The sequence below is a fragment of the Chlorocebus sabaeus genome, chromosome 19, assembly GCF_047675955.1.
Source record: "Chlorocebus sabaeus isolate Y175 chromosome 19, mChlSab1.0.hap1, whole genome shotgun sequence".
NCBI lineage: Eukaryota > Metazoa > Chordata > Mammalia > Primates > Cercopithecidae > Chlorocebus > Chlorocebus sabaeus.
This window is the reverse complement of record NC_132922.1, coordinates 13,274,239-13,299,818: the sequence shown is the minus strand read 5'-3', so window position 1 is coordinate 13,299,818 and position 25,580 is coordinate 13,274,239. Positions and strand designations below refer to the sequence as shown.

Genomic DNA, 25,580 nt, shown 5'->3' with positions numbered 1-25,580 from the left:
AGGGGCAAGTGCGTAGAACTGTTGGGAGCATGTCTCAGCCTCCCAACGTGGCAGCCGGGTGTCCTCGTATCTCAGTTTCCTCCTCGGTATCTTGGAAATGCCAGGAGCATTAAAATGCATAGAAAGAGAAATGCCCTCCTTAGGTATCAGAAGACCAGTTAAATTTAGCCACAAACAGCCAATGTCAGGTAGTGAGCTCCCTGTCACTAGAGGTGTGCAACCAGAGGATGTGTGGCAGGATCACTACGGGACCTCAGGATCCCTGAGAGCGGGACATTCTGGATCATGGGGTGCCTGCATTCAGAGGTCCTCAGACCAGAGGTATCTCATGTTTTGGTAAACTCGAGGGACCCAGGAGAGAAAGGAGTCTTGAACCACAGTTCTTGCCACAGGAAGACTCCATAAAAATGGATTATTTTGTTTGCTTTTAGCCTTGGGGCAGGAACTGCAGGTAGAGATAGGGGGACACACCCAGGACCCAAGGGCTGTTGATCCTGTTGTGACTCAGACCTCAGACGGGGAATCTTGGTTGTTAGTCTTTTATTCTTTTAACTTGAAAGAGGACGTGTTGAACCCGCCCCTCACGCTCAGGTAGCTCAGGTGGCTGTGGCCCAGCCTGTTGGGAAAGGTCAGCTCGTGCCCATCTGGCAGCTTCACCTTGAATTTGTCACTCTCAAAGGTCACCGTGAACTGTGGGGAAGGAGGATGTCAAGGAGGCAGGAGGCCCTGGAAATGGACCAGGGCAGTGCCTGATGGCTCAAACAAGGCCAGCGCCTGTGTCCAGGCCAGGCTCCCTTCCATCTGGGCCCTCCCCTTGACATCATCCCCAGTGCCCTTTCCCCTCTTGACCTCACCTTGACCTCTGACCCTGGGCTGAAGCACAGGTGATCTTCCCGTTGTTCTTGCCCCCAGTTGCTGCCATCCAGTGAGTTGCAGACAATGGTGGATTCGCTGAAGCGAGGGTTGAAATGCAGGTTCAGCTTGTCTGTCCCCTGGCCCAGGTTAATTACAAAGCTGTAGGAGAAGGGGTAGCAGGTGAGGTTCAGGGCTCAGGCCTGGATAAAGCAGCTTGGGTTAGAGGATCTTGGTTGGCCATAAGCTGGAAGAACCAAAGCTTGTGTTAGTTGAGATCTGTGCCTTAAAACAAGGGAAGTAACAACCTGCTCAGACTTAGCACTGTGGTAGCACATTCCATTTGGAGCAGGGATCAAGTTGTTGAGAGAAGGGTAACTTATATTGACAGCTTCAGCAATTGGGGGTGGCTCTCCTGGGAGAGAGAAATGCTATCAGATATCTGAAGACCTATTAAATTTAGCCACAGACAGTCAACCTAAGGTGATGAGCTCCCCGTCACTACAGGTATGCAACCGGGGTTGTATGACTTCTAGGCAAGATCACCACAGGATCCTGGCCTCGACCTGCAGGGTTCCTGAAAGTGGGGCATTCTGGGTCATGGGGTGCCTTCATTCGGGAGTCTCAGACCAAGGGTACCACACATTTTGGCAAACTTGAGGGGCCCAAGTAGGAGAAAGAAGTCACTTTTCTCTTAGCTCCTATGATGTGCATCTGCCTAATCAAAAGTAGATAAAGCATAGGGCCGGGCGTGGTGGCTCAAGCCTGTAATGCCAGCACTTTGGGAGGCCGAGACGGGCGGATCACAAGGTCAGGAGATCGAGACCATCCTGGCTCACACGGTGAAACCCCATCTCTACTACAAAATACAAAAAACTAGCCGGGTGAGGTGGCAGGTGCCTGTAGTCCCAGCTACTCAGGAGGCTGAGGCAGGAGAATGGCATAAACCTGGGAGGCGGAGCTTGCAGTGAGCTGAGATCCGGCCACTGCACTCCAGTCTGGGCGACAGAGCGAGACTCCATCTCAAAAAAAAAAAAAAAAAAAAGTAGATAAAGCATAGTTCCAAGATGGCACTAACATGTTCTGCAGGCGAGACAGCCCTTCACTGGACTGTGACTCACGGAGGCGGTGAGGCCTCTGGTTCTAACCAAGAGGATGCCAGCGAGACCACTCAGCCTTCCCTGGTGGCTGCCCAGGTTTAATGTGCATGAAAGGCCAGCCTGTGGCCATTCCACTGGGTAAAGAGGGTGGTGTCTGTGGGGATTTGGGGGTTCCCTAGAGGCACCTGCCCCGCAGGGGGCCAGGCAGAGTTCCAGGGACTTCTCCACCTGCCCCTTCAATGGCTGTTGGGGCAAAAGAACAGAGCATATGGCATCAACTCTGAAATTCTTCAGGTCCCCAAACCTAGCCTCAGACATGAAGTGGGGGCCAACAGGGGTGTGGGGAGAAGGGTGTGAAAAAGGGCCCATTGGCCTGAAGTCCCTCTTGCCTGACCAGTTCACAGGGCTGCCCTGCCCGCCCCTCCCGCCTTGCCTGTTCCAGGCCTGCAGACTCCCCCCACCCTGAAACCTTGCTCACCCATCAGCGCCATCGGCGATCCTGCCTGTGATCTTCAGGGTTGACCCCGGCTTCATGTCCATGTTCTTAACCTCAAGTTCCCCCTGGGCCAACAGAGAAACATTCCACTCGAGTCCCCACAGAAAATCAATCCCACACTTGCCCAGCACCTTCATCCACCTCATCCCAACCCAGCAACAGGTCTCATAATCCCCCTGCCCACATGAGGATTCAGGAGGCCACCAAGCTGGAAAGTAGCAGAGCCAGAGCGCTCTGATCGAGGCCTCCCAGAGCTTCCCCACTCCCTGCACTGTTTTGCTGTTATCCACCCCAACCCGAGAAGGCACAGGGCCCAGTTGGGGGAGGCTCAGTTTGCCCATCGATGAAATGGACAGAGTGCTTCCTGCCCAGTTCCACAAAGTATTCAAGTGATGAAATCACGCTGCCCTCTGCAGAACCCCAGAAACAAAAATATGATATGGAAAATGACTGTATCAGAGGCACGAGGTCTTGGCCCATCCAAAACTAAGAATCTGGCCAGGTGCAGTGGCTCACGCCTATAATCCCAGCAGTTTGGGAGGCCGAGGTGGACTGATCACCTGAGGTCAGGAGTTTGCAACCAGCCTGGGCAACATGGTGAAACCTCGTCTCTATTAAAAATAAAAAAATTATCTGGGCGTGGTGGCGGGCACCTGTAATCCCAGCTACTCGGGAGGCTGAGGCAGGAGAATCACTTGAACCCTGGAAGTGGAGGTTGCCATGAACTGAGATGGTACCATTGTACTCCAGCCTGGGTGACAAGAGTGAAATTTCATCTCAAAGAAACACACACAAAAAAAGACCGGGCCCAGTGGCCCACACTTGTAATCCCAGCACTTTGGGAGGTCGAGGCAGGCGGATCACGTGAGGTCAGGAGTTCGACACCAGCCTGCCTAACATTTAACCCCGTCTCTGCTAAAAATGCAAAAATTAGCCAGATATGGTAGCACGCATCTATAGTCCCAGCTACTTGGGAGGCTGAGGCAGGAGAATTGCTTGAGGCTGGGAGGCAGGGGTTGCAGTGAGCCAAGATCACGCCACTGCACTCTAGCCTAGGTGACAGAGCAAGACTCCATCTCAAAAAAACAAACAAACAAACAAAAAAACTAAGAATCTATAAAACTATAAAACTCCGCAAGGAGCTTGCAGTGAGCTGAGATCCGGCCACTGCACTCCAGCCCGGGCGACAGAGCGAGACTCCGTCTCAAAAAAAAAAAAAAAAAACTCCGCAAGTCCCACGTCTGAACATGTCCATCAAAGTCTCTCTCCAAGCCTCATTTTCCCCTTCTGTAAAATTGACTAATTTGATTTATTCATTTAGAAAACAGTTGCTAGCCTGGATGTGGAAGTGTGTACCTGCATTCCAGCTACTCGGGAGGCTGAGACAGGAGAGTCACTTGAGCCCAGGAGTTGGAGACCAGCCTGGGCAACATAGCGAGACCCCCATTTCTATATTTTTGTTGTTGTTGTTGCTGAACGCCGGATGTATGACACACCCTGTCACACCAGGGAGACGCCACCAACCTTCAAGCTGGTTTTGAGAGGATTCAAGAACATGTTTGTGAAATCCCATGCACAGGGCCTCACATAGACCAACAGCAAATCAAAGAGCCACCATCATTTATTGTTTTAATTTCCTTTTCCTTTTTTGTTGTGTGTGTGTGTGTGTGTGGTTTTTTTTTTTTTTTTTTTTTTTTTAGCAGAGTCTTGCTCTGTCGCCCAGGCAGTGGTGCAATCTCAACTCACTGCAACCTCTACCTCTCGGGTTCAAGCGATTCTCCTGCCTCAGCCTCTTTAGTAGCTGGGATTACAGGCACGTACCACCATGCCTAATTTTTGTATTTTTAGTAGAGACGAGGTTTCACCATATTGGCGAGGCTGGTCTCAAACTCCTGGCCTCAACTGATCTGCCCGCCTCAGCACCCCAAAGTGCTGGGATTACAGGTGCAAGCCAAGCCCAGCCTTAATTTTCTTTTTTAAATTTTTTCTTTTTTTTCTGGACAGTGGTCTGCCCGAATGACCATCATTTTGATTACTTGTTGTTATGATTCATCTGCTCCTTATTTTCCACAGGAAAGTAGCACCTGAATTTCTGTACAGCAGGAGCCTCCTCTAGCCTCACGGTGGTTACTAGGGAAGATTTCAAAGCTGGGTTTTCAAAGCTCATTACCCAAGGCTGGGTGTGGTGCCTCACGCCTATAATCCCAGCACTTTGGGAGGCTGAGTCGGGTGGATCACCTGTGGTCAGTAGTTTGAGATCAGCCTGGCCAACATGGCAAAACCCCGTCTCTACCAAAACTATAAAAATTAGCCAGGCGTGGTGGTGGTGTCTGTAGTCCTACCTACTTGGGAGGCTGAGGCAGGAGAATCGCTTGAACCTGGGAGGTGGAGGTTGCAGTGAGCTGAGATTGTGCCACTGTACTCTGGCCTGGGCGACAGAGCAAGACTGTCAAAAAAAAAAAAAAAACCTCATTACCGAAGACCAGTTTTTGCATCTATGACCAGAGTGCAAGGGTTGCTCTGACCAGGATGCAACAGACACCAAAGATTTAGAACAACTTATGAAAGGACACTTTTACATTGTGGGAGTTCTGCTCACTGACTTTTTTCTTTTTTTTCCCCCAGAAAGAGCATAATCTGAGACGCCCTGAATGAGCTCATTGAACTGGGGCAATCTGCCAGAAGTCAAGGACAGTGGCCATGGGAAGACCCTTAGTGCCTTCTCACTGGCAGCCACCTCCTCTCTGCAGAGGAGGAAGTCATACACTGGCTACACATAGGGGGAGACTGTAAGGTATTGCCCAACTCTCCCACAGGCAGTTAAGTTCTTTTTTTTTTTTTTTTTTTTGACATGTTGAGATGGAGTCTCACTCTGTCGCCCAGGCTGGAGTGCAGTGGTGCGATCTCGGCTCACAGCAACCGCCACCTCCTGGGTGCAAACAATTATCCTGCCTCAGCCTCCCGAGTCGCTGAGATTACAGGCACCCACACCTAGCTAATTTTGCTTATATTTTTAGTAGAGACAGGGTTTCACCACTTTGGCCTGGTTGGCCTCGAACTCCTGACCTCAAGTGATCCTCCCTGCTGGGCATCCCAAAGTTCTGGGATTGCAGGTGTGAGACACCGCACTTGACTTTTTTTTCTTTTCTTTCTTGTTCTTTTTTTTTTTTTTTTTTTTGAGACAGGGTCTCACTCTGTCACCCAAGCTGGAGTGCAGTAGCACAATTATAGCTCACTGCAGCCTCACAGCCTCCTGAGCTCAAACGATTCTCCTGCCTCAGTCTCCTAAGTAGCTAGGACTATAGACGTGTGCCACCATGCCCAGCTAATTTTTAAATTTTTTGTAGAGATAGGGTTTTGCTACGTTGCCCAGGCTGCTCTGGAACTCCTGACTCTCAAGTGATCCTCCCACCTCAGCCAGTAATACTTTTTTTTTTTTTTTTTTAAAGGTCTTGCACTGTCCCCCAGGTTGGAGTGCAGTGATGTAATCATAGCTCACTACAGCCTTGACCTTTTGGGCTCAAGCAATCCTCCCACCTCAGCCCCCCAAATAGCTGGGACCACAGGCATCCTACCTGGCCCAGCTGATTTTTTTTTTTTTTTGGAGATGGGGTCTCACTATGTTGTCCAGGCCAGCCTCGACCTCCTGGGCTCAAAGGATCCTCCTGCCTCAGCCTCCAAAGTGTTGGGATTACAGGTGTGAGCCACTGTGCCTGGCCTGGCAGTACATTTTAGAAGAGAAGCCTGGAGGAGGCAGCAATGCTTAACCCAGAACAGTGGGCCATGACGGCAGCATGTCAGACACGAGGCTGCTCAGACCAGGGCTTCTCAGCCTTGGGCCTCTGGACGTTTGGGGCAGGCATTTCTTTGTTGGGGTCTGTCCCATGTGTTGTGGGATGTTGAGCAGTATCCCTGGCCTCTAGCCACTGGATGCCAGTAACACCCTCCCCTGAGCTGTGACAACTAAAAATGTCTCCAGACAGGATCCATTGTCCCCTGGGGGCAAAACCTCCCTGCTTTAGAGAAAGTGGGGATTGGAGGCTGGACACCTAACCCCCAACGTCTGCACTTAACGTAACAGGGGGTGGTCCAGATTTTGGAGCCAGATAGACGGGATTAAAATCAGTCTCTCGCTGACAAAGAGCATTACCTCTGGGAGATGAGGTTACCCAGTGAGGACAGTCCCAAAGGGGCTCAAACAAGAAGCAGAACACAGGTGTGCCTGCCACACAGCAGGCACTCACAGACCTATGCCCTGCGCGCACACACGTCTAACACCAAGCATCAGGAGATGGCTCCCTGCCTCCTCCCAGCAGCCTGTGCCCACATCCTGAGCCCTGGAACAGTCAGGCCGGGGTGCGGGAGCTGGGACTGGGCTAAAAGAAGCACCCCCACTCCCCTTGCAGCTCCTGGGGGCTGCCTGGCTGAAACAGCAAAGCTCGAACCCCAAGGTAGAGGTGGGGACTGCTGCAGGGGCAGAGGCACTCGGAAGGCCAGGATCGGTGGTGCACTTGGACAAATAGGGATGCTGAGAGCGATGGGAGGGTGCAGGCCCGGGAGCCTTGTCCCCACCCAACAGAGTCAAAGTCGCAGAGAGAGACAGGCAGAACTTTGTGGGGGTGGGGTCGTCCCTAGAGCTGGGGGGTGGGGAGTTGGGGACCCAGACTCTAGTGCCGACTCTGCCCCTAATTGGTAGAGGGGCCTGGGACCAGCCTAGCCCCTTTCTGGGCCCTGGTTCCCTTATCTATCATATAAGCAATTTGGATGATGCGGCTCTGGAGACGGAGAGAGAGGAAAGAAAAGGCAGAGGTGGAATGACCAGGAAAGAGAAGGTTGGGAGAGTCTGTGGTCACAGTAGTCCTCCCTGAGAGGCAGAGGGTGATGAGGGCATAGACCCTTCCACGCAGGACCCCTGGCACGTTCACGTCCTGTATCCCCCCTGCACTTGAATAGCGCCCCACCAAAATTCATGTCCACCTGGAACCTGTCAATGTGACCTTTTTTTTTTGAGATGAAGTCTCACTCTGTCACCTAGGCTGGAGTACAGTGGCGCAGTCTCGGCTCACTGCAACCTCTGCCTCCCGGGTTCAACCGATTCTCCTGCCTCAGTCACCCAGGTAGCTGGGATTATGGGTGCCCACCACAACATCTGTCTAAATTTTATTTCTTTTTTCTTTTTTTAGTACTTTTGGTACAGACAGGGTTTCACCATGTTGGCCAGGCTGGTCTTGATCTCCTGACCTCAGGTGATCCACCTGCCTTGGCCTCCCAAAGTGACGGGATTACAGGTGTGAGCCACTGCACCCGGCCTCAATGCAAACTATTTAAAAATAGTTCCTTTGCAGGTGTAATCCACTTAAGAGGTCCAACTGGTTTAGGGTTGGTCCTAAATCCAATACGAGCAGTGTTCTCATAAGAGGAGAGAAATACAGACACAGAGACGGAGACACACAGGAGGCCATGTGAAGTCGGAGGCAGAGATTAGAGTGATGTAAGTCAAGGAATGCCAGGAGCCACCAGAAGCTGGAAGAGGCAAGAAAGAACCCTCCCCTAACACCTTCAACAGGAGCGTAGCACTTGGTTTTAGGCTTCTAGTCACCAAAACCAAGACAGAACAAGCGTCTATCGTGTGAAACCACCCACAATTTGGTGGTAGTTTGTTACTGCAGCCCTAGGCAATGAATACACCATCTAATCCTCAGAAGATCAGCCTGTGATCCCATTCCACAGATGTAAGGAAGTCTGGGGCTCAGAGAGGGTCAGCGACTTGGCCAAGGCCACACAGTAAAGCTGTGGCAGAGTCAGGTGTAGAAGCAAAGAATCAGAGACCTCAGTGGGAATCTACTCAACCACTTGCAATTTGCAGCTTGTGGCCTTGGGCAATTTGCTCTCCAAGACTTGGATTTTGTGTGTGTCTATGAGACAAGGTCTCACTCTGTTGCCCAGGCTGGAGTACAGTAGTGCAATTACAGCTCACTGTAGCCTCGACCTCCTGGGCTCAAGTGATCCTCCCACCTCAACCTCCCAAGTCATTGGGACTACAGGAGTGTGCCGCTAACCCCAGCTAATTTTTTAAGGCGAGGCGTAGTGGCATGCACATGTAGCAGACAAGGTCTCACTATATTGCCCAAACTGAGATTTTTTTTATCTCTATAAAGATCACTGGAAGCCAGGCACAGTGGCTCACACCTGTAATCTCAGCACTTCGAGAGGCCAAGGCGGGAGGATCCCTTGAACCCAGGAGTTTGATATCAGCCTGAGCAACATAGTGAGACCTCATCTCTACAAAAAATAAGAAATAAGCTGGGTGGGGTGGCTCACGCCTGTAATCCCAGCACTTTGGGAGGCCAAGGTGGGTGGATCACCTAAGGTCGGGAGTTCGAGACCAGCCTGACCAACACGGAGAAACCCTGTTTCTAGTAAAAATACAAAATTAGTTGGGTATGGTGGCACATGCCTCTAATCCCTGCTACTCAAGAGGCTGAGGCAGGAGAATTGCTTGAATCTGGGAGGCGGAGGTTGTGGTGAACCCAGATCGTGCCATTGCACTCCAGCCTGGACAACAGAAACTCCGTCTTAAAAAAAAAAAAAAAAAATTAACCAGGTGTAGTGGCTCATGCCTGTAATCCTAGCTACTTGGGAGCCTGAGGCCAGAGAATTGCTTGAACCCATGCAGCAAAAGTTGCAGTGAGCTGAGATCAGGCCACTGTACTCCAGCCTGGGCAACAGGCTGTACTCCATGGAGTACAGGCTGAAACTCCATCTCAAAAAAAAAAAAAAAAGAAAGAAAGAAAGAAAGAAAAGAAACAAACAAAATTAGCCAATGTGGTGGTGCGTGCCTGGGGTCCCAGCTACTCAAGAGGCTGAGGTGAGAGGATTATTTGAGCCAAGGAGGTCAAGTCTGTAGTGAGCTATGATCGCCACCACTGCACTCCACCTGGTGACAGAACAAGATGCTGTATTTGTTGTTGTTTTGTTGTTGTTGTTGTTGTTTTGAGATGGAGTTTCACTCTTATTGTACAGGCTGGAGTGCAATGGCGCAATCTCGGCTCACCACAACCTCCGCCTCCCAGGTTCAAGCAATTCTCCTGCCTCAGCCTCCTGAGTAGCTGGGATTACAGGCATTCACCACCAGGTCTAGCTAATTTTGTATTTTTTTTTAGCAGAGACAGGGTTTCTCTATGTTGGTCAGGCTGGTCTCAAACTCCCAACCTCAGATGATCCGCCTACCTCGGCCTCCTAAAGTGCTGGGATTACAGGCATGAGCCACTGCGGCTGGCCCAAGATGCTGTTTTTTAAAAAAAGATTTCTGTCCAACTTGTTTGCTGCACAGATGGGGAAACTGAGGCCCAGAGAGGAACAGCGATGGTTTTCCCTAAAAGCCCCCACCCAGGCAAAGACAAAGATGAACGGAGTGGGGCAGGCATCGGGGAACTGGTGTCCTCACCATCATGGTGACAGCTCCTGGTGGCAGCTCCCAGCGGCTCCTGGAGGCCTGTGCTTAGGGTCTTAACTCGTGGTCAAGCTTGTATCCTAGAATATTACACATTAACTCCCTCAAGTCCCTAAGTGAGGACTTTGCCCCTTCTACCTGGTATCTCCCCGCCTGCATCTCCCAGTACCCAACACAAACAGGCAGAAGACTCCTCAGCCAGCTCCACCCCACCCAGCCCAGAGCATCCTCCTGGCCTCCCTCCAGCCCAGCCTCCCCCTCCTCAGCGCTCCCAGAGCGGGAGAGGGGAGGCAACCCCATCTCTGCCCCCACACAAACTGTAATGCAGCCGCTTGACAGCTTTCCCAGCCTCCCTCACTGAGCCCAGCTTCCTTGTCTGTAAAAAGAGAGATTTGCTTTGCAAGAAAAAAAAAAAAGGGTAGGCTTCTAATTTTTTTTAAACAGAGTCTCGCTCTGTCCTCCAGGCTGGAGTGCAGTGGTGTGATCTTGGCTCACTGCAAGCTCCGCCTCCCAGGTTCACGCCATTCTCCTGCCTCAGCCTCCCAAGTAGATGGGACTACAGACACCCGCTACCACGCCCGGCTAATTTTTTTGTATTTTTTGTAGAGACGAGGTTTCACCGTGTTAGCCAGGATAGTCTTGGTCTCCTGACCTCGGGATCCACCCGCCTCGGCCTCCCAAAGTGCTGGGATTACAGGCTTGAGCCACCACCCGTTCTAAACTTCTAATTTTCTGTGATGTCATGATTCACTGTCAGAGAGCATTATGTTTTCTACTTCCCTCCCCATATTATGTATCCGATCGGACATGTAGGTTTCAAAACCAATACATAGATTCAAAGAAAAGATTTCAAAGTATTTACAACAAATTGTCAAAAGCAGAGAAGAGCTGGGTGCAGTTGCTTAAGCCTGTTATCCCAGCACTTTGGGAGGCCAAGGCAGGTGAATCAACTGAAGTCAGGAGTTAGCCACCAGCCCGGCCAATGATGAAATCCGTCTCTACTAAAACTACAAAAATTAGCCGGGCACGGTGGCTCACGCCTGTAATCCCAGCACTATGGGAGGCCAAGACGGGCAGATCACGAGGTCAGGATATCGAGACCATCCTGGCTAACACAGTGAAACCCCATCTCTACTAAAAATACAAAAAATTAGCCGGACGTGGTGGTGGGCACCTGTAGTCCCAGCTACTCGGGAGGCTGAGGCAGGAGAATGGCGTGAACCCGGGAGGCGGAGCTTGCAGTGAGCCGAAATCACAACACTGAACTCCAGCCTGGGCGACAGAGCGAGATTCCGTCTCAAAAATAAATAAATAAAAAATAAATAAATAATACAAAAAGTAGCTGGACATGGTGGCGGGCACCTGTAGTCACAGCTACTCCAGAGGCTGAGGCAGGAGAATCGCTTGAACCCGGCAGGCGGAGGTTGCAGGGAGCTGAGATCGCGCCACTACACTCCAGCCTGGGCGACAGAGTGAGGCTCCGTCTCAAATAAAAAATAAATAAAAGTGGAGAAGGACTGGGAGGGCTGAGTTGGGGACACGGAGGATTAAAATGCTTTGCTGTTGACTTCTGTTACTTATGTAACTGGCATGCTTACTATAGACAATTAGAGATATTAAATAAGAAGAAAAATAATCACTCATAATGCCACCGGCAGGACGGAACCGGCGTACTCTATTGGCACATTTCCTTCCAGGCGGTTCTCCCCAGATTTATATTATAGACATCCCTCTGTCTGCGCATTTGTTTATCTTTCTTCATTTGGGAAACATTAAAGACCACAAATTTATATTTCAGAACCATACTTTAACGCCTGTGAAATATTATACCTTTCAACAACTGGATTTATTTAACCAATTTCTTTCTGTTGAATACTCACATTAATTCTAAATTTTTGCTATTAAAAATACTGCTGCATTAAATCTATTTGGACATAAAGTTTGGCTGCATTGTGACAACTTCTGGAGGGCAGATTCCCAGAAGAACTTTTCTAGAGCCCAGGATTTGGTGATCCGGTGCCTTTTCCATCAGAGTTGGTGGTGGCCACTCCGGGCAGGATGTGGGGAACTGGCCTTGCCCAGGGCCCTCGGTGCCAGGAGTCTGCAGGTGGTTCACTGCCCAGTGCCCACATAGGACACCACCTTCAGTCCCCTGCCAGCCCAGAGTGGGGAGTGACTTCCCCCTTTCACCCACAAGGAAATTAATCCTCTCTCGGCCTTTCTCCCAGAGGCATGGTAAAACCCCAGTGAGATAAGGAATTTTAAAACGCTTTCTCCCTGGAAACTAATCAACAGAAACTATACCTTTTAAAGGTGGCACTTTTCTGATTATCATAATAATATTATCTCACCATAGAAGGTTCCAGAAAGTACACAAAGTTAAAGGAACTTAAAGTTCACTTGTTTTAAAAGAATGTTCAAAAGCAGGAGAACATGACCATACATATGATTTATATACTTTGCTGTGTATATGTTTTATACCAATGAAAGATTTTTAAAAAAAAGAAAAAAGAATGGCTGGGCGTGATGGCTCACCCCTGTAATCCCAACACTTTGGGAGGCTGAGGTGGGTGGATTGCTTGAGTCCAGGAGTTCGAGACCAGCCTGGACCACATAGTGAGACACTCTGTCTCTACTAAAAAAATTTTTTTTTAATTAGCCGGGAATGGTGGTACACGCCAGTAGTCCCAGCTACTTAGGAGGCTGAGGTAGGAGAATCACTTGAGCCCTGGAGATCCAGGCTGCAGTGAGCCGTGATTGTACCACTGCACTCCAGCCTGGGTGACAGTGACGAACCTTGTCTCAAAGGAAAAAAAAAAAAAAAAAAAACAGATATCCCGATACTCACATCTGTAACCTTGTCCTCTTAACAATGGCTACCTTCTGAAGGGCATTCTGCACTTTGCAAACCACTTTCTCCAGCCCTCATCTCTGTTCTCACCCCATTTTTCAGGTGGGGAATTAGGGATCCCAGGACTCATGTGACTGGAAAGTAGCAGAGCTTACTGTATAGCAGCCAATCCCTGGCTTAGGCGCCTGCCAAGGTGTGTGGCACTGCCCTCACTTAGCAAAAAGAACATTTGACCTCCAGTGTGACCTCGAGCCCTCTGTGTGGTGGTCGCCTCTGAGATGGCCCCAATGATCTCCAGCTCCTGGTAATCACACACTTGCCTAATCAGCTCCCTTGAGCATGGCTGGACACGGGACTCACTTCTAACTAAAAGAATACTAGAATATGGCAAAAGTCATGGGATGTCACTTCCAAGGTTAGGTTACAAAAAAACTGTTGTCTCGGTGTCTCTCTCGCCCTCTGCTCTGCTCTTGCCCTGGGGAAGAAGCAATGAAACCACCCTGTGAGTAGCTCTATGGAGAGGCCCATGTGCCAAGGAACTGACGTCTCCAGTCAACCACCAGTGAAGACCAGGACCTGCCAAAAGCCACGTGAGTGAACTTGGCATTGGATGTCACCCCACACCAGCCTGGAGACAACTCGTGCAGCCGACACCCTAACTGCAGCCTTGTGAGACCCAGAGCCAGAGGCTCCCAGCTAAACCCCAGCTGGATTCCTGCCCCAAAGAAACCATGAGAAACGTGTTTCTTATTTTAAGTCCCTACATTTTGGGTTAATTTATTACACAGTGACAGATAACTGATATATTTTGCCAAGCAATTGTTACTGGAAGGTTGGTAGGAGGAAAAAATATTCCTCCCTCCCTCCTGAGTAAAGAATCTTTGGTCCATAGATGTCCACAGATATTCTATAATACTATGCTGATTTTTTTTTTTTTTTTTTTTTTTTTTTGAGATGGAATCTTGCTCTCGTCACCCAGGCTGGAGTATAATGGCACCATCTCGGCTCACTGCAACCTCCGCCTCCCAGGTTGAAGCAATTCTCCTGCCTCAACCTCACAAGTACCTGGAATTACAGGCACCCACCACTACGCCCAGCTAACTTTTTGTATTTTTAGTAGAGACAGGGTTTCACCATGCTGGCCAGGCTGGTCTTGAGCTCCTGACCTTGTAATTCGCCCTCTTCGGCCTCTCAAAATGCTGGGATTATAGGTGTGAGCCACCGTGCCCGGCCTATACTAATCTTTTTAAAGAACCAGACCTTGGTTTTTGTTTCCTTCATATTTTTTTTCTGCATTTTTTTTTTTTCCCCAGACAGGGTTTTACTCTGTTGCCCAGGCTAGAGTGGACAGTGGTGCAAAGACGGTTCACTGAAGCCTCGACCTCCCAGTCTCAAGCAATCCTCCTGCCTCAACCTCCTAAGTAACTGGAACCACAAGTACATGCCACTATACCTAGCTAACTAAAATTATTTTTTTCTTTTTTCTTTCTTTTTTTTTAGAGATGGAGTCTCACTGTGTTGCCCAGGCTGGTCTCAAACTCCTGGGCCCAAATGATCCTCCTGCCTCAGCGACCCAAAGTGCTGAGATTATAGGTTCGAGCCACTGCACCTGGCATTCTTTTAGTTTTTCTTTCATTTAACTGCTGTTTTTGTAGTTTGTTGGGTTGAATGCTTCACTCACTTGTTTTTCATCTTCTCTGTTTACTAGTAAATGTATCAAAGGCTCTAAATTTTCCTCTGACTGCCGCTTTGGCCATTTCTCACAGGTTCTGAGGTGTTCCCCTCAACACTGTAAATGTCACCCTTGAATTAAGACAGAGGGTCAGAAAGTTGTTCCCAGCATTCAGTAACTGTGCTTAATAAATCTTTACTGACTGATTAACTGGATACCAGTCATCCCCACCGTCATCGTCAGGGAGGAGTTAGAATGTGAAACATCAGTAAAACAGGATTGACTACGTAATAATAAATGATGCTACAGGCCAGGCATGGTGGCTCACACCTGTAATCCCAGCACTTTGGGAGGCCAAGGCATGTGGAACACCTGAGGTCAGAAGTTCAAGACCAGCCTGGCCAAACATGGTGAAACCCCCGTCTCTACTAAAAATACAAAAATTAGCCTGGTGTGGTAGTGGATGCCTGTAATCCCAGCTACTTGGGAGGCTGAGGCAGGAGAATCGCTTAAAACCAGAAGGTAGAGGTTGCACTGAGTAGAGATCGTGCCACTGCACTCTGGCCTGGGCAACGGAGCGAAACTCCGTCTCAAAAAAAAAAAAAAAAAGCCACTTGGCAGATAGTATGGGACTCAAATCTTGGTTCTACCTCTTCCTAACTGTGTGACCTTGGGCCAAGTCAGTTGACCTCTAAGTTCAGGTTCCTCGTGTGTGAAATGAGAACACTAAGTATAAAGGCAGATAAAGTCCAGCCCTTCATTAATACTTAACGGATGCTGTTTATTATTATCAGAGAGCCCAGTGCCCCACCTGTGTCAGGTATGCAGGAGGCAGTCATCTCCACCTGGCAGATGTGTCTCAGCCCTAAGGACTCTGGGAATGTTCTCCTTACAAGGCCCCAGGGTTCCATTATGACTTTTGTCTGCCTGAGGCACTTCCGCCCCTTCCTACACACATATACATAGTTGATATACATAAATATGTGTGCACATATATGTAATTCTATTTTACAGCTTCATCAAATGAATATATTCATATTATACATTAAAAATGTGGGAGCCAGGTACAGTGCCTTACACCTGTAATCTAAACATTTTAAAGGCCAAGGCAGGCGAATCGCTTAAGCATAAGACTTTAAGACCAACCTGGGCAACATGGAAAGACCTCATCTCTACAAAGATATTTAATTTTTTAAATTTTTATTTTTATTTTGAGCTGGAGTTTTGCTCTTGTCGCCCAGGCTAGAGAGCAGTGGCGCAATCTCGGCTCACTGCAACCTCCACCTCCTGAGTTCAATGATTCTGCTGCCTCAGCCTCCAGAATAATTGGCCGCGATCCCGCCCCCAGCAGCCGCCCCGGCCCGCCCCCCGCGATCCGGCCCCCAGCAGCCGCCCCGGCCCGCCCCCCGGCGGCTGAGGGCCCCATCGCCGGGGGGTGGCCCACCCTCCGCGATCCGGCCACCAGCAGCCGCCCCCGCCCGCCCCCCGGCGGCTGGGGGCCATGGTGGACTCACAGCCTGTTTCCGACATTCGGAGTAATGTCATCTCTCCCTCTGAAAATTATGAACTCTTTCACCTCAGAGGGTGTACAACCGTCTGTATTGGGAATCATATCATCCTCTTCCCCCTGAGTATAAAGAACGGTAGCCCAAGAGTGTTTCTCCTCCATGCGATGTTGGGTGTCCTATCCTCCTCTCCCAAGTGGATATTCGAAGCAATATCAATGGGGGCGTGTACACCTTTTGTGATATTTAAGGTAATATCACCCTCTTTCCGGTGGATATCAGGAATGAATCAATTAATTATTAATATTAATAAATATAATAAAAATTAATAATAATAATCTATATTAATGACCACAATGAAGATAGTAAAAATTAATAGTGGTTTAAAATGTGAACGATTTGTAATATTAATTAATAATAATATCACTATTAATAATCAAATAATGATATCAGAAATTAATTTTACTTATATCCATAAACAGTGATGCTGGTAATAAAATAATACTTAGTATTAGGGACTAATAAGATTGTTAAATGATATTAATATTAATCATTAATTATTAGCCTGCATACTCATGTGTTTGAAATGATTATCCATAATTAATGATGGTATCCTATTAATTATTAGCAAGATTGATTATTAAAATCGATCATTAATGTTTAATAATCATATTATTACTCCTAATACCACAGCCAGGGTACACCTACCTGTGATGTTCCTAATATCCTGGGACGGAGAGCATGAATTTAGTTTTAATATCGCACTAGCTGTACACACACCCCCGACCCTGATCCTAACATCCCGGGGGGTAGAGTACTACATGACTCCCAACATCGCGATGACTGGACAGTCACCCAGTGATATTGCTCCTAATATTCCCAGAAGAAGCCTATTCTTTGACTCCCAATATCGCAAGGAGGGTACAGCTCTTCTGTGATATTGTTCCTACTATCCGGAGGGGGAGAGGATGATAATAATTCGCAGGCTGTGTTCACCGGCCATGTGATATTGTTATTAATATCCTGGAAGGGAGAGGGTGACATTACACTCCGTACAGCAGGAAGCGTACACATAGCCTGGGATATTGTTCCTAATATCCATGGAGGGCACAGGCTGATATTACTTCCAATACGGCAGCGGGTGTACATCCACCCTATGACATTCTTCTTAATATTCGAAGGCCGAGAGTTTGATATTACTCCCGGTATGGCAGAGACTGTACAACCCCGTGTGATAGTCTTCCTGATACTCGGAAAACGAGAAACGAGAAGATGGTGTTAATCCCCAAATGGCAGAAGGTGAACACAAACTCTGTGATATCGGTGACGCACCCCAAGCGACGTGGGGACTAATAGCCAACCCAGGGCTATTGGGAGCCACATCGTCAGGCACTGAGCCAACCCCCGGGATATGACCCCAGCGACCGCCCCGCCACGCACCCAGCGGCTGGGGGACCCATCGCCGGGGGGTGGCCCACGACCCCCGATCCGGCCCCCAGCAGCCGCCCCGGCCCGCGCCCCCGCGGCTGGGGGACCCATCGCCGGGGGGTGGCCCACCCCCCGCGATCCGGCCCCCAGCAGCCGCCCCGGCCCGCCCCCCGCGATCCGACCCCCAGCAGCCGCCCCGGCCCGCCCCCCGGCGGCTGGGGGCCCCATCGCCGGGGGGTGGCCCACCCCCCGCGATCCGGCCCCCAGCAGCCGCCCCGGCTCACGCCCCTCACGCCTGTAATCCCAGCACTTTGGGAGGCCGAGATGGGCGGATCACGAGGTCAGGAGATCGAGACCATCCTGACTAACACGGTGAAACCCCGTCTCTACTAAAAATACAAAAATTAGCCGGGCACGGTGGCGGGCGCCTGTAGTCCCAGCCACACGGGAGGCTGAGGCAGGAGAATGGCGTGAACCCGGGAGGCGGAGCTTGCAGTGAGTGGAGATCCGGCACTGCACTCCAGCCTGGGAGACAGAGCGAGACTCCGTCTCAAAAAAAAAAAAAAAAAAAAAAAAAAAAGATATTACTGCCGGTATCGCAGAGACTGTACAACCCCGTGTGATACTCTTCCTCATATCCGGAAGAGGAGAAGATGGTGTTAATCCCCAAATGGCAGAAGGTGAACACAAACTCTGTGATATCGGTGACGCACCCCCAGCGTTGTGGGGACTAATAGCCAATCACTCTGGCCCAGGGCTATTGGGAGCCACATCGCCAGGGAGGGAGCCAACCTCCGGGATCCGGCTCCAAGTAGCAGCCACGCCCCGCCTCCCGGCGGCTGGGGGACAAATCGCCGTGGGGAGGGCCACGATCCCCGATCCGGCCCCCAGCAGCCGCCCTGGCCCGTCCCCCGGCGGCTGGGGGCCCTATCTCCGGGGGGTGAGCGTAGCTGCCCGATCCGGCCCCCAGCAGCCGCCCCGCCCCGGCCCCCGCGATCCGGCCCCCAGTAGCCACCCCGCTCCCCACCCCCCAGCTTAGGATGCTGAGGCAGGAGAATCACTTGAACCTGGGAGGTGGAGGTTGCAGTGAGCTGAGATCAGGCCATTGCACTCCAACCTGGGTGACAAGAGTGAGACTTCACCTCAAAAGAAAAACAAAAACTTTAAAAACAGAAATTCTTCCTTAAAGAAATTCTCTGACCTACCTTTTCTGATTAGGTGTCATAAGGCCCTCTTTTCAGAAGGGGTCCTGCCCCATTTTTTGAAGTAAGAAATGCTGCACAGACAGGCCAAGAATCATCTGAACAAACAGGCCTTGTGGGGGTTCCACACTTCATCTATTAATATTAGATCAGATCCTTTTTGCCCATTCACAGTTCTTTTTTTCTTTTTGAGACAGAGTCTCGCTCTGTCGCCCAGGCTGTAGTGCAGTGGCCAGATCTCAGCTCACTGCAAGCTCTGCCTCCCGGGTTTACGCCATTCTCCTGCCTCAGCCTCCCGAGTAGCTGGGACTACAGGCGCCCGCCACCTTGCCCGGCTAGTTTTTTTGTTTTTTTTGTTTTTTTGTTTTTTTTTTTTAAGTAGAAACGGGGTTTCACCATGTTAGCCAGGATGGTCTCGATCTCCTGACCTCATGATCCACCCGTCTCGGCCTCCCAAAGTGCTGAGATTACAGGCTTGAGCCAACCGCGCCCGGCCCCATTCACAGTTCTAGGCAGAGGTCAATCATACCGGCACAATTAAGTCCCCATAAAAGGCACAGGGGGATCGCGTTTGGGCATCTTCTGAGATAGCTGAACACTTGGTGGTCCTAAAGGATGGTGCCCCCAGGTGGGAGGGGAAGCTCTGTGTCCCTTCCCCATAATCTGCCCTATGCATCTCTTCATCTGTGTGTTTTATAACATTTCTTTATAATAGACCAGTAAACCTAAGTGTCTCCCTGCTTCAGCAATCTGTCCATTTCCTAGCAAGCAACTGACACTTGTTTGGTTTTATAAATTAAGGTTTCAATTCTTGGCCAGGCGGGGTGGCTCATACCTCTAATCCCAGCACTTTGGGAGGCCGAGGGGGGCGGATTACCTGAGGTTAGGAGTTCAAGATCAGCCCTGCCAACATGGTGAAATCCCGTCTCTACTAAAAATACAAAAATTAGCCGGGCATGGTGGCTCATGCCTGTAATCTCAGCTACTCAGGAGGCTGAGGCACAAGAATCGTTTGAACACAGGAGGTAGAGGTTGCAGCGAGCCAAGATCTCAGCACTGCACTCCATCCAGCCTGGGAAACAGAGCAAGACTCCTCAAAAAAAAAAAAAAAAAAAAAAATTCAATTCTTGTATAATATGTTGCTAGTGGGAATGTAAAATGTTGCAGCTGCTATGATAAATAGTTTGGCAGTTCCTCAAAAGGCTAAACATAGAATTACCCTATGATCTAGCAATTCCACCCCCAAGTATGTACATACCCAAAGGAATCAAAAGCAGGAACTCAAACTAATATTTGTAAACCAATGTTCATAGCAACATTATTCACCAGACCAAAGGTGGAAAAACCCAAGCATCTACCAACAGATGAAAGGAGCTGGGCATGGTAGCTCATGCCTGTAATCCCAACACTTTGGGAGGCTGAGGCAGGAGGACTGATTGAGGCCAGGAGTTCGAGACCAGCCTGGGCAACATAGTGAGACTTCATCTCTACAAAGAAAAGAAAAAATTTTTTTAATTAGCCAGGTATGGTGGTACACACCTGTAGTTCCAGCTACTTGGGAGGCTGAGGTGGGAGAATCATTTAAGCTTAAGAGGCCAAGGCTGGGCCGGGCCCAGTGGCTCACGCCTGTAATCCCAGCACTTTGGGAGGCCGAGGTGGATGGATCACGAGGTCAGGAGATTGAGACCATCCTGGCTAACACGGTGAAACCCCGTCTCTAGTAAAAATACAAAAAATTAGCCAGGCGTGGTGGCGGGCGCCTGTAGTCCCAGCTATTCAAGAGGCTGAGTCAGGAGAGTGGCGTGAACCTGGGAGGCAGAACTTGCAGTGAGCCGAGATCACGCCACTGCACTCCAGCCTGGGCGACAGAGCGAGATTCCATCTAAAAAAAAAAGAGGCCGAGACTGTAGTGAGCTACGATTGCACCATCGCACCCTAGCCTGGGCAACAGACCAAGACCTTGTCTAAAAAAAAAAAAAAAAAAAAAATGGATAAACAAAATATGGTATATACAGACAGTGGATTTTTTTTTTTTTTTTTTTTTTTTTTTTTGAGATGGAGTCTCGCTCTGTCTTCCAGGCTGGAGTGCAATGGCATGATCTTGGCTCACTGCCACTTCTGCCTCCCAGGTTCAAGCAATTCTCTTCCTCAGCCACTCAAGTAGCTGAGATTACAGGCATCTGCCACCACGCCCAGCTAGTTTTTGTATTTTTAGTAGAAACGGGGTTTCACCATTTTGGCCAAGCTGGTCTTGAACTCCTGACCTTGTGATCCACCCACATCAGCCTCCCAAAGTGCTGGGATTACAAGAGTGAGCCACTGTGCCTGGCAGATGATGAAATATTATTTAGCCATGAAAAAGGATGAAGTGCTGATACATGCTACATGCTACAGCATGGATGAAACTTGAAAATATTATGTTCAAAGAAAGAAGCCAAACACAAAAGGACAAATATTGTATGATTCTACTTATATGAAATATTTACAATAGACAATTATGGAGACAGAAAGTAGATTAGAAGTTACCGGGGCTGAGGGGATGGCAGAATAGTGGAGTTACTGTTTAATGGCTCACTGAGGCTTCACCCTCCAGGGCTCAAGCCATCCTCCCACATCAGTCCCCCAAGTAGCTGGGACCACAGGCACATGCCGCCACCACCACCACACCCGGCTGATTTTTTATTTTTTATGGAGACTGGGTTTCGCCACGTTGCTCAGAGTGGTCTCAAACTCCTGAGTTCAAGTGATCCACCTGCCTTGGCCTCCCAAAATGCTGGGATTACAGGCATGAGCCACCTTGCCCAGCCTTTATAATGCAATATACTAAAAATTTTTCACACTTTAAATGGGCCAATTGTATGGTGTGTGAATTATATGTCAATAAAGCTATTTTTTAAAATCATGTTTTCCATGGAGTTCTTAATGGCAACTTATTTTCACTGCCTTTCCTTTTAAGGCCCCAACTTTTTTTTTTCTTTTGAGACAGAGTCTTGCTCTGTCACCCAGGCTGGGGTGAAGTGGAGTGATCTCAGCTCACTGCAACCTCCACCTCCAGGATTCAAGCAATTCTCCTGCCTCAGCCTCCTGAGTAGCTGGGATTACAGGGGCCTGCCACCACACCCGGCTAATTTTTGTATTTTCAGTAGAGACGGGGTTTTATCATGTTGGCCAGGCTGATCTTGAACTCCTGAGCTCTTGATCCTCCCCCATCAGTCTCCCAAAGTGCTGGGATTACAGGCGTGAGCCACCGCGCCTGGCCTAAGGTTCCAACTTTTAAGGTGAGTCCCTGCCACAAGTACAGCCACTACTCCCCACCCCCCGCCCACTCCCTGAGACGGGAGTCTTGCTCTGTTGTTCGGCCTGGAGTGCAGTGGTTCAATCTCAGCTCACTGCAACTTCCGCCTGCCAGTTCAAGCCATTCTCCTGTCTCAGGGGGAGGAGTTACAGCCACCACTTTTTTAGATGGTTGTCAACGGGGTGGTTTCGATGTTTGAAGAGAGAAAGCATTTGCCTCCCCCTGCTGGCCACTAAGAGAACAATCTAAATTAGGAAGAGAAACAGCTTGTCAATTGATAGACCTCTGCTTAAAAAAAATGACAAATTAAGACAAGCATGTGATTAAAACACTTTACACAGCTCAAAAGGGCTTTACAGGGAAAAGCAAGTCTCCCTCTTTTCTCAGTCCCCACAGCCAATATCTTTCTCATGCTTCTTTCCAGGGATAGTCTATGTGCCACACAGGTGAAAATATGCCAGACACTGGCTGCATCTTTTTTTATTATTATTATTATATTTTTTCGAGATGGAGTCTTGCTCTGTCATCCAGGCTGGAGTGCAGTGGCGCGATTTCGGCTCACTGCAACCTCCGCCTCCCGGATTCAAACGATTCTCCTGCCTCAGCCTCCCGAGTAGCTGGGATTACAGGCGCCCCCCCCCCGACCACGCCCAGCTAATTTTTTTGTATTTTTGGTAGAGATGGGGTTTCACTATGTTAGCCAGGACGGTCTCGATCTCCTGACCTTGTGATCAGCCCACCCCGGCCTCCCAAAGTGTTGGGATTACTGGTGTGAGCCACCTGCTGGATTTTTTTTTTTTTTTTTGGAGACAGAGTCTCCCTGTCGCCCAGGCTGGAGTAAAATGGTGAGATTTTGGCTCACTGCAATCTCTGCCTCCTGAGTTCAAGCAATTCTCCTGCTTCAGACTCCTAAGAGTAGCTGGGATTACAGGCGTCCACCACCATGCCCGGCTAATTTTTTCGTATTTTTGGTAGAGACGGGGTTTCACCATGTTGGTCAGGATGGTCTCAATCTCCCGACCTCATGATCCACCCACTTTGGCCTCCCAGAGTGCTGGGATTACAGGCTTGATCCAGCGTGCCTGGCCCTTTTTATTTATTTATTTATTTATTTTTTATTTTTTCCAACAGGATCTCACTCTGTCACTCAGGCTGGAGAGCAGTGACTCAAACATGGCTCCCCGCAGCTTCAACCCCTTAGGCTCAAGTGATCCTCCTGCGTCAGTCCCCCAAGTAGCTGGGACTAGAGGTGTGCACCACCACATCCGGCTAATTTTTATATTTTGTGTGGAGACATGGTCTCGCCATGTTGCCCAGGCTGGTCTTGAACTTCTGGGCTTAAGCGATCCTCCTGCCTTTGTCTCCCAAAGTGCTAGGATTACAGGCATGAGCCACTATGCCTGGCCCATACTGGCTGTTCTGTACTTTGGTTTTATTCCCTTAACGTGTCTTGGAAATTGTTCCATGTCAGTGAAACACTTTTCTCTTTCTAAAGGCTGGGATGTATTCCACCTTTGACATTTTCAGCCAGTCGCCTACTGGTGAACATTTAGGTTGTTTCTAGTCTTTGACTTTTACGAGCAAAGCTGCTTGATCATCTGTGAACGTGGCCCTTTGTGCAAGCGCGTCATGATTTCTGGGGCACAACTGAGCGCTGACTTTGTGCACACTCTATCACTTTAACCACATGCCAACCCCTGAAGTAGGTATTACAATCTCCATTTTACAGAGGAACAAACTTACAGAGGTTAGGTAATTTGCCCCAAGTTGCCCAGGAAGTAAGAACCCAGGTCTGGGATCAGGGTTGGTGGTAGCCCATGAACGCTTTTGTGCAAATTAGGAAAAGGTATAACCCCACCCAAGGATGAGGGGTCTGGCAGATGGAGGTGAGCTGGATGGCTGATTGAACATTTAGCCAGGTGCTATGCGCAGTGCACAACCTGCCAAACCCTTCCCAGTGGCGCTGTGGGGTTCTTGAGTTGTCACCTGAAGGTGAATTGTGGGTTTGGGTCTGGAGGTCAGTGAAAAAGTGATGCATGCGAACTGGATAAAGACCAAGTGTTTGTTTGCATTCATTCCATTCATTCAACCACCGTCTTCTGAACGTCTGTGTGCAGGGCCCATGGATACACAGAGAAGCAAGTGGAAATGGCCCCTGACCCAATCCAGCCCCCTATCAGCAGAAAAAGAGACCCACGGCCGGGCGCGGTGGCTCAAGCCTGTAATCCTAGCACTTTAGGAGGCCAAGACGGGCGGATCACGAGGTCAGGAGATCGAGACCATCCTGGTTAACACGGTGAAACCCCGTCTCTACTAAAAAAATACAAAAAACTAGCCGGGCGAGGTGGCGGGCGCCTGTAGTCCCAGCTACTCGGGAGGCTGAGGCAGGAAAATGGCGTAAACCCGGGAGACGGAGCTTGCAGTGAGCTGAGATCCGGCCACTGCACTCCAGCCTGGGCGACAGAACAAGACTCCATCTCAAAAAAAAAAAAGAAAGAAAGAAAGAAAGAGAGACCCACGGCAAAAGGCAGCCCAAAGGGAAAAGGTGTTTCATGTGGGCAGAGAAAAGGCCCACAGGCTGGGAGGCAGGTGACAAAGCTCTGGGGCTACTGGTTCTGTGACTTTCAGCAAGCCACTAATCCACTCTGGACTCAAGTTAGACTTGGACAAGCACCTTCTATCTGCAGGCTGCCAAAGAGAACAGAACAGAAAATACCAGTCAGTATGCCTGGCACGCAGGGTTAGCATTGCTGTGTGAAACTTGATTATGTGTGTGTGCGCGCGTGTGTGTGTTTAGGTCTGAGTCAGAGATGGATTTTTTGTTTTTGTTTTTTCTCTTTTTGAGATGGAGTTTCACTCTTGTTGCCTGCGCTGAAGTGCAGGGGCGCAATCTCGGCTCACTGCAACCTCTGCCTCCGGGGTTCAATTGATTCTATTGCCTCAGCCTCCCGAGTAGCTGGGACTACAAGCACACGCCACCATGCCCAGCTAATTTTGTATTTTTAGTAGAGATGCTGTTTCTCCATGTTGGTCAGGCTGGTCTCGAACTCCTGACCTCAGGTGATCTGACGACCTCGGCCTCCCAAAGTGCTGGGATTATAGGCATGAGCCATGGCATCCAGCCTAGTCAGAGATGGATTTTCCATGACGCTAATAGACCTTGAATTCCAGGGCCCCTCCCTTATCTTGGGAGAGGCCCTAGCAATGTATTCATATGTTCAACAATTTGCCAAAGTAAGAGGATTTTTCGTTTGCTTGTTTGTTTTCGAGACGGAGTTTCACTCTTGTTGCCCAGGCTGGAGTGCAATGACATGATCTCGCTCACTGCAACCTCTGCCTCCCAGGTTCAAGCAATTCTCCTGCCTCAGCCTCCCGAGTAACTGGGACTACGGGTGTACACCACCACACCCAGCTAATTTTTGTATTTTTAATAGAGACAGGGTTTCACCATGTTGGTCCGCTCGCCTCAGCTTCCCAAAGTGCTGGAATTACAGGCATGAACCACCACGCCCAGCCCAAAAGTAAGAGTTTTAAGTCACAATCACGGCCGCTGCTATCTCTTTACACTGACTTGCTCTCTGTCACACTCTCCCTGGTGAAGGGGATACTGAGGTGGCCATAAGCATTTTTGAGAGCCCACTAATGGGAGGTTGAGTTGGGCATACACTTAATTTGAAATTGGTCAGGGGTGGTGGCTCACACCTGTAATCCCAGCACCTTGGGAGG

General features: G+C 49.5%; 1 protein-coding gene across 1 annotated transcript; it reads right to left on the bottom strand.

Moving 5' to 3' along the window:
- Positions 1 to 527: 527 nt before the first annotated feature.
- Positions 528 to 17,585, bottom strand: LGALS2 (galectin 2). The gene is made up of 4 exons (XM_073007107.1): positions 17,370 to 17,585; positions 2,431 to 2,513; positions 855 to 1,014; positions 528 to 690 (listed from the first exon to the last, which is right to left on the bottom strand). The coding sequence occupies exons 1-4, from the start codon at positions 17,583 to 17,585 to the stop codon at positions 541 to 543; spliced, it is 609 nt and encodes a 202-aa protein (XP_072863208.1). The 3' UTR covers positions 528 to 540.
- Between the last annotated feature and the right edge of the window lie 7,995 nt (positions 17,586 to 25,580).

What these genes read in the sequence shown, in the direction of transcription:
- LGALS2 (XM_073007107.1), bottom strand. Translation starts at nt 17,585, where the DNA reads ATGGGGCCCCCAGCCGCCGGGGGGCGGGCCGGGGCGGCTGCTGGGGGT. An exon ending in ATGGGTCCCCCAGCCGCTGG is followed by an intron (nt 2,514 to 17,369) that starts GTGCGTGGCGGG and finishes CTGTTGGCCCAG; the next exon opens with GGGGAACTTGAGGTTAAGAA. An exon ending in GCCCAGGGTCAGAGGTCAAG is followed by an intron (nt 691 to 854) that starts GTGAGGTCAAGA and finishes CCTTCCCCACAG; the next exon opens with TTCACGGTGACCTTTGAGAG.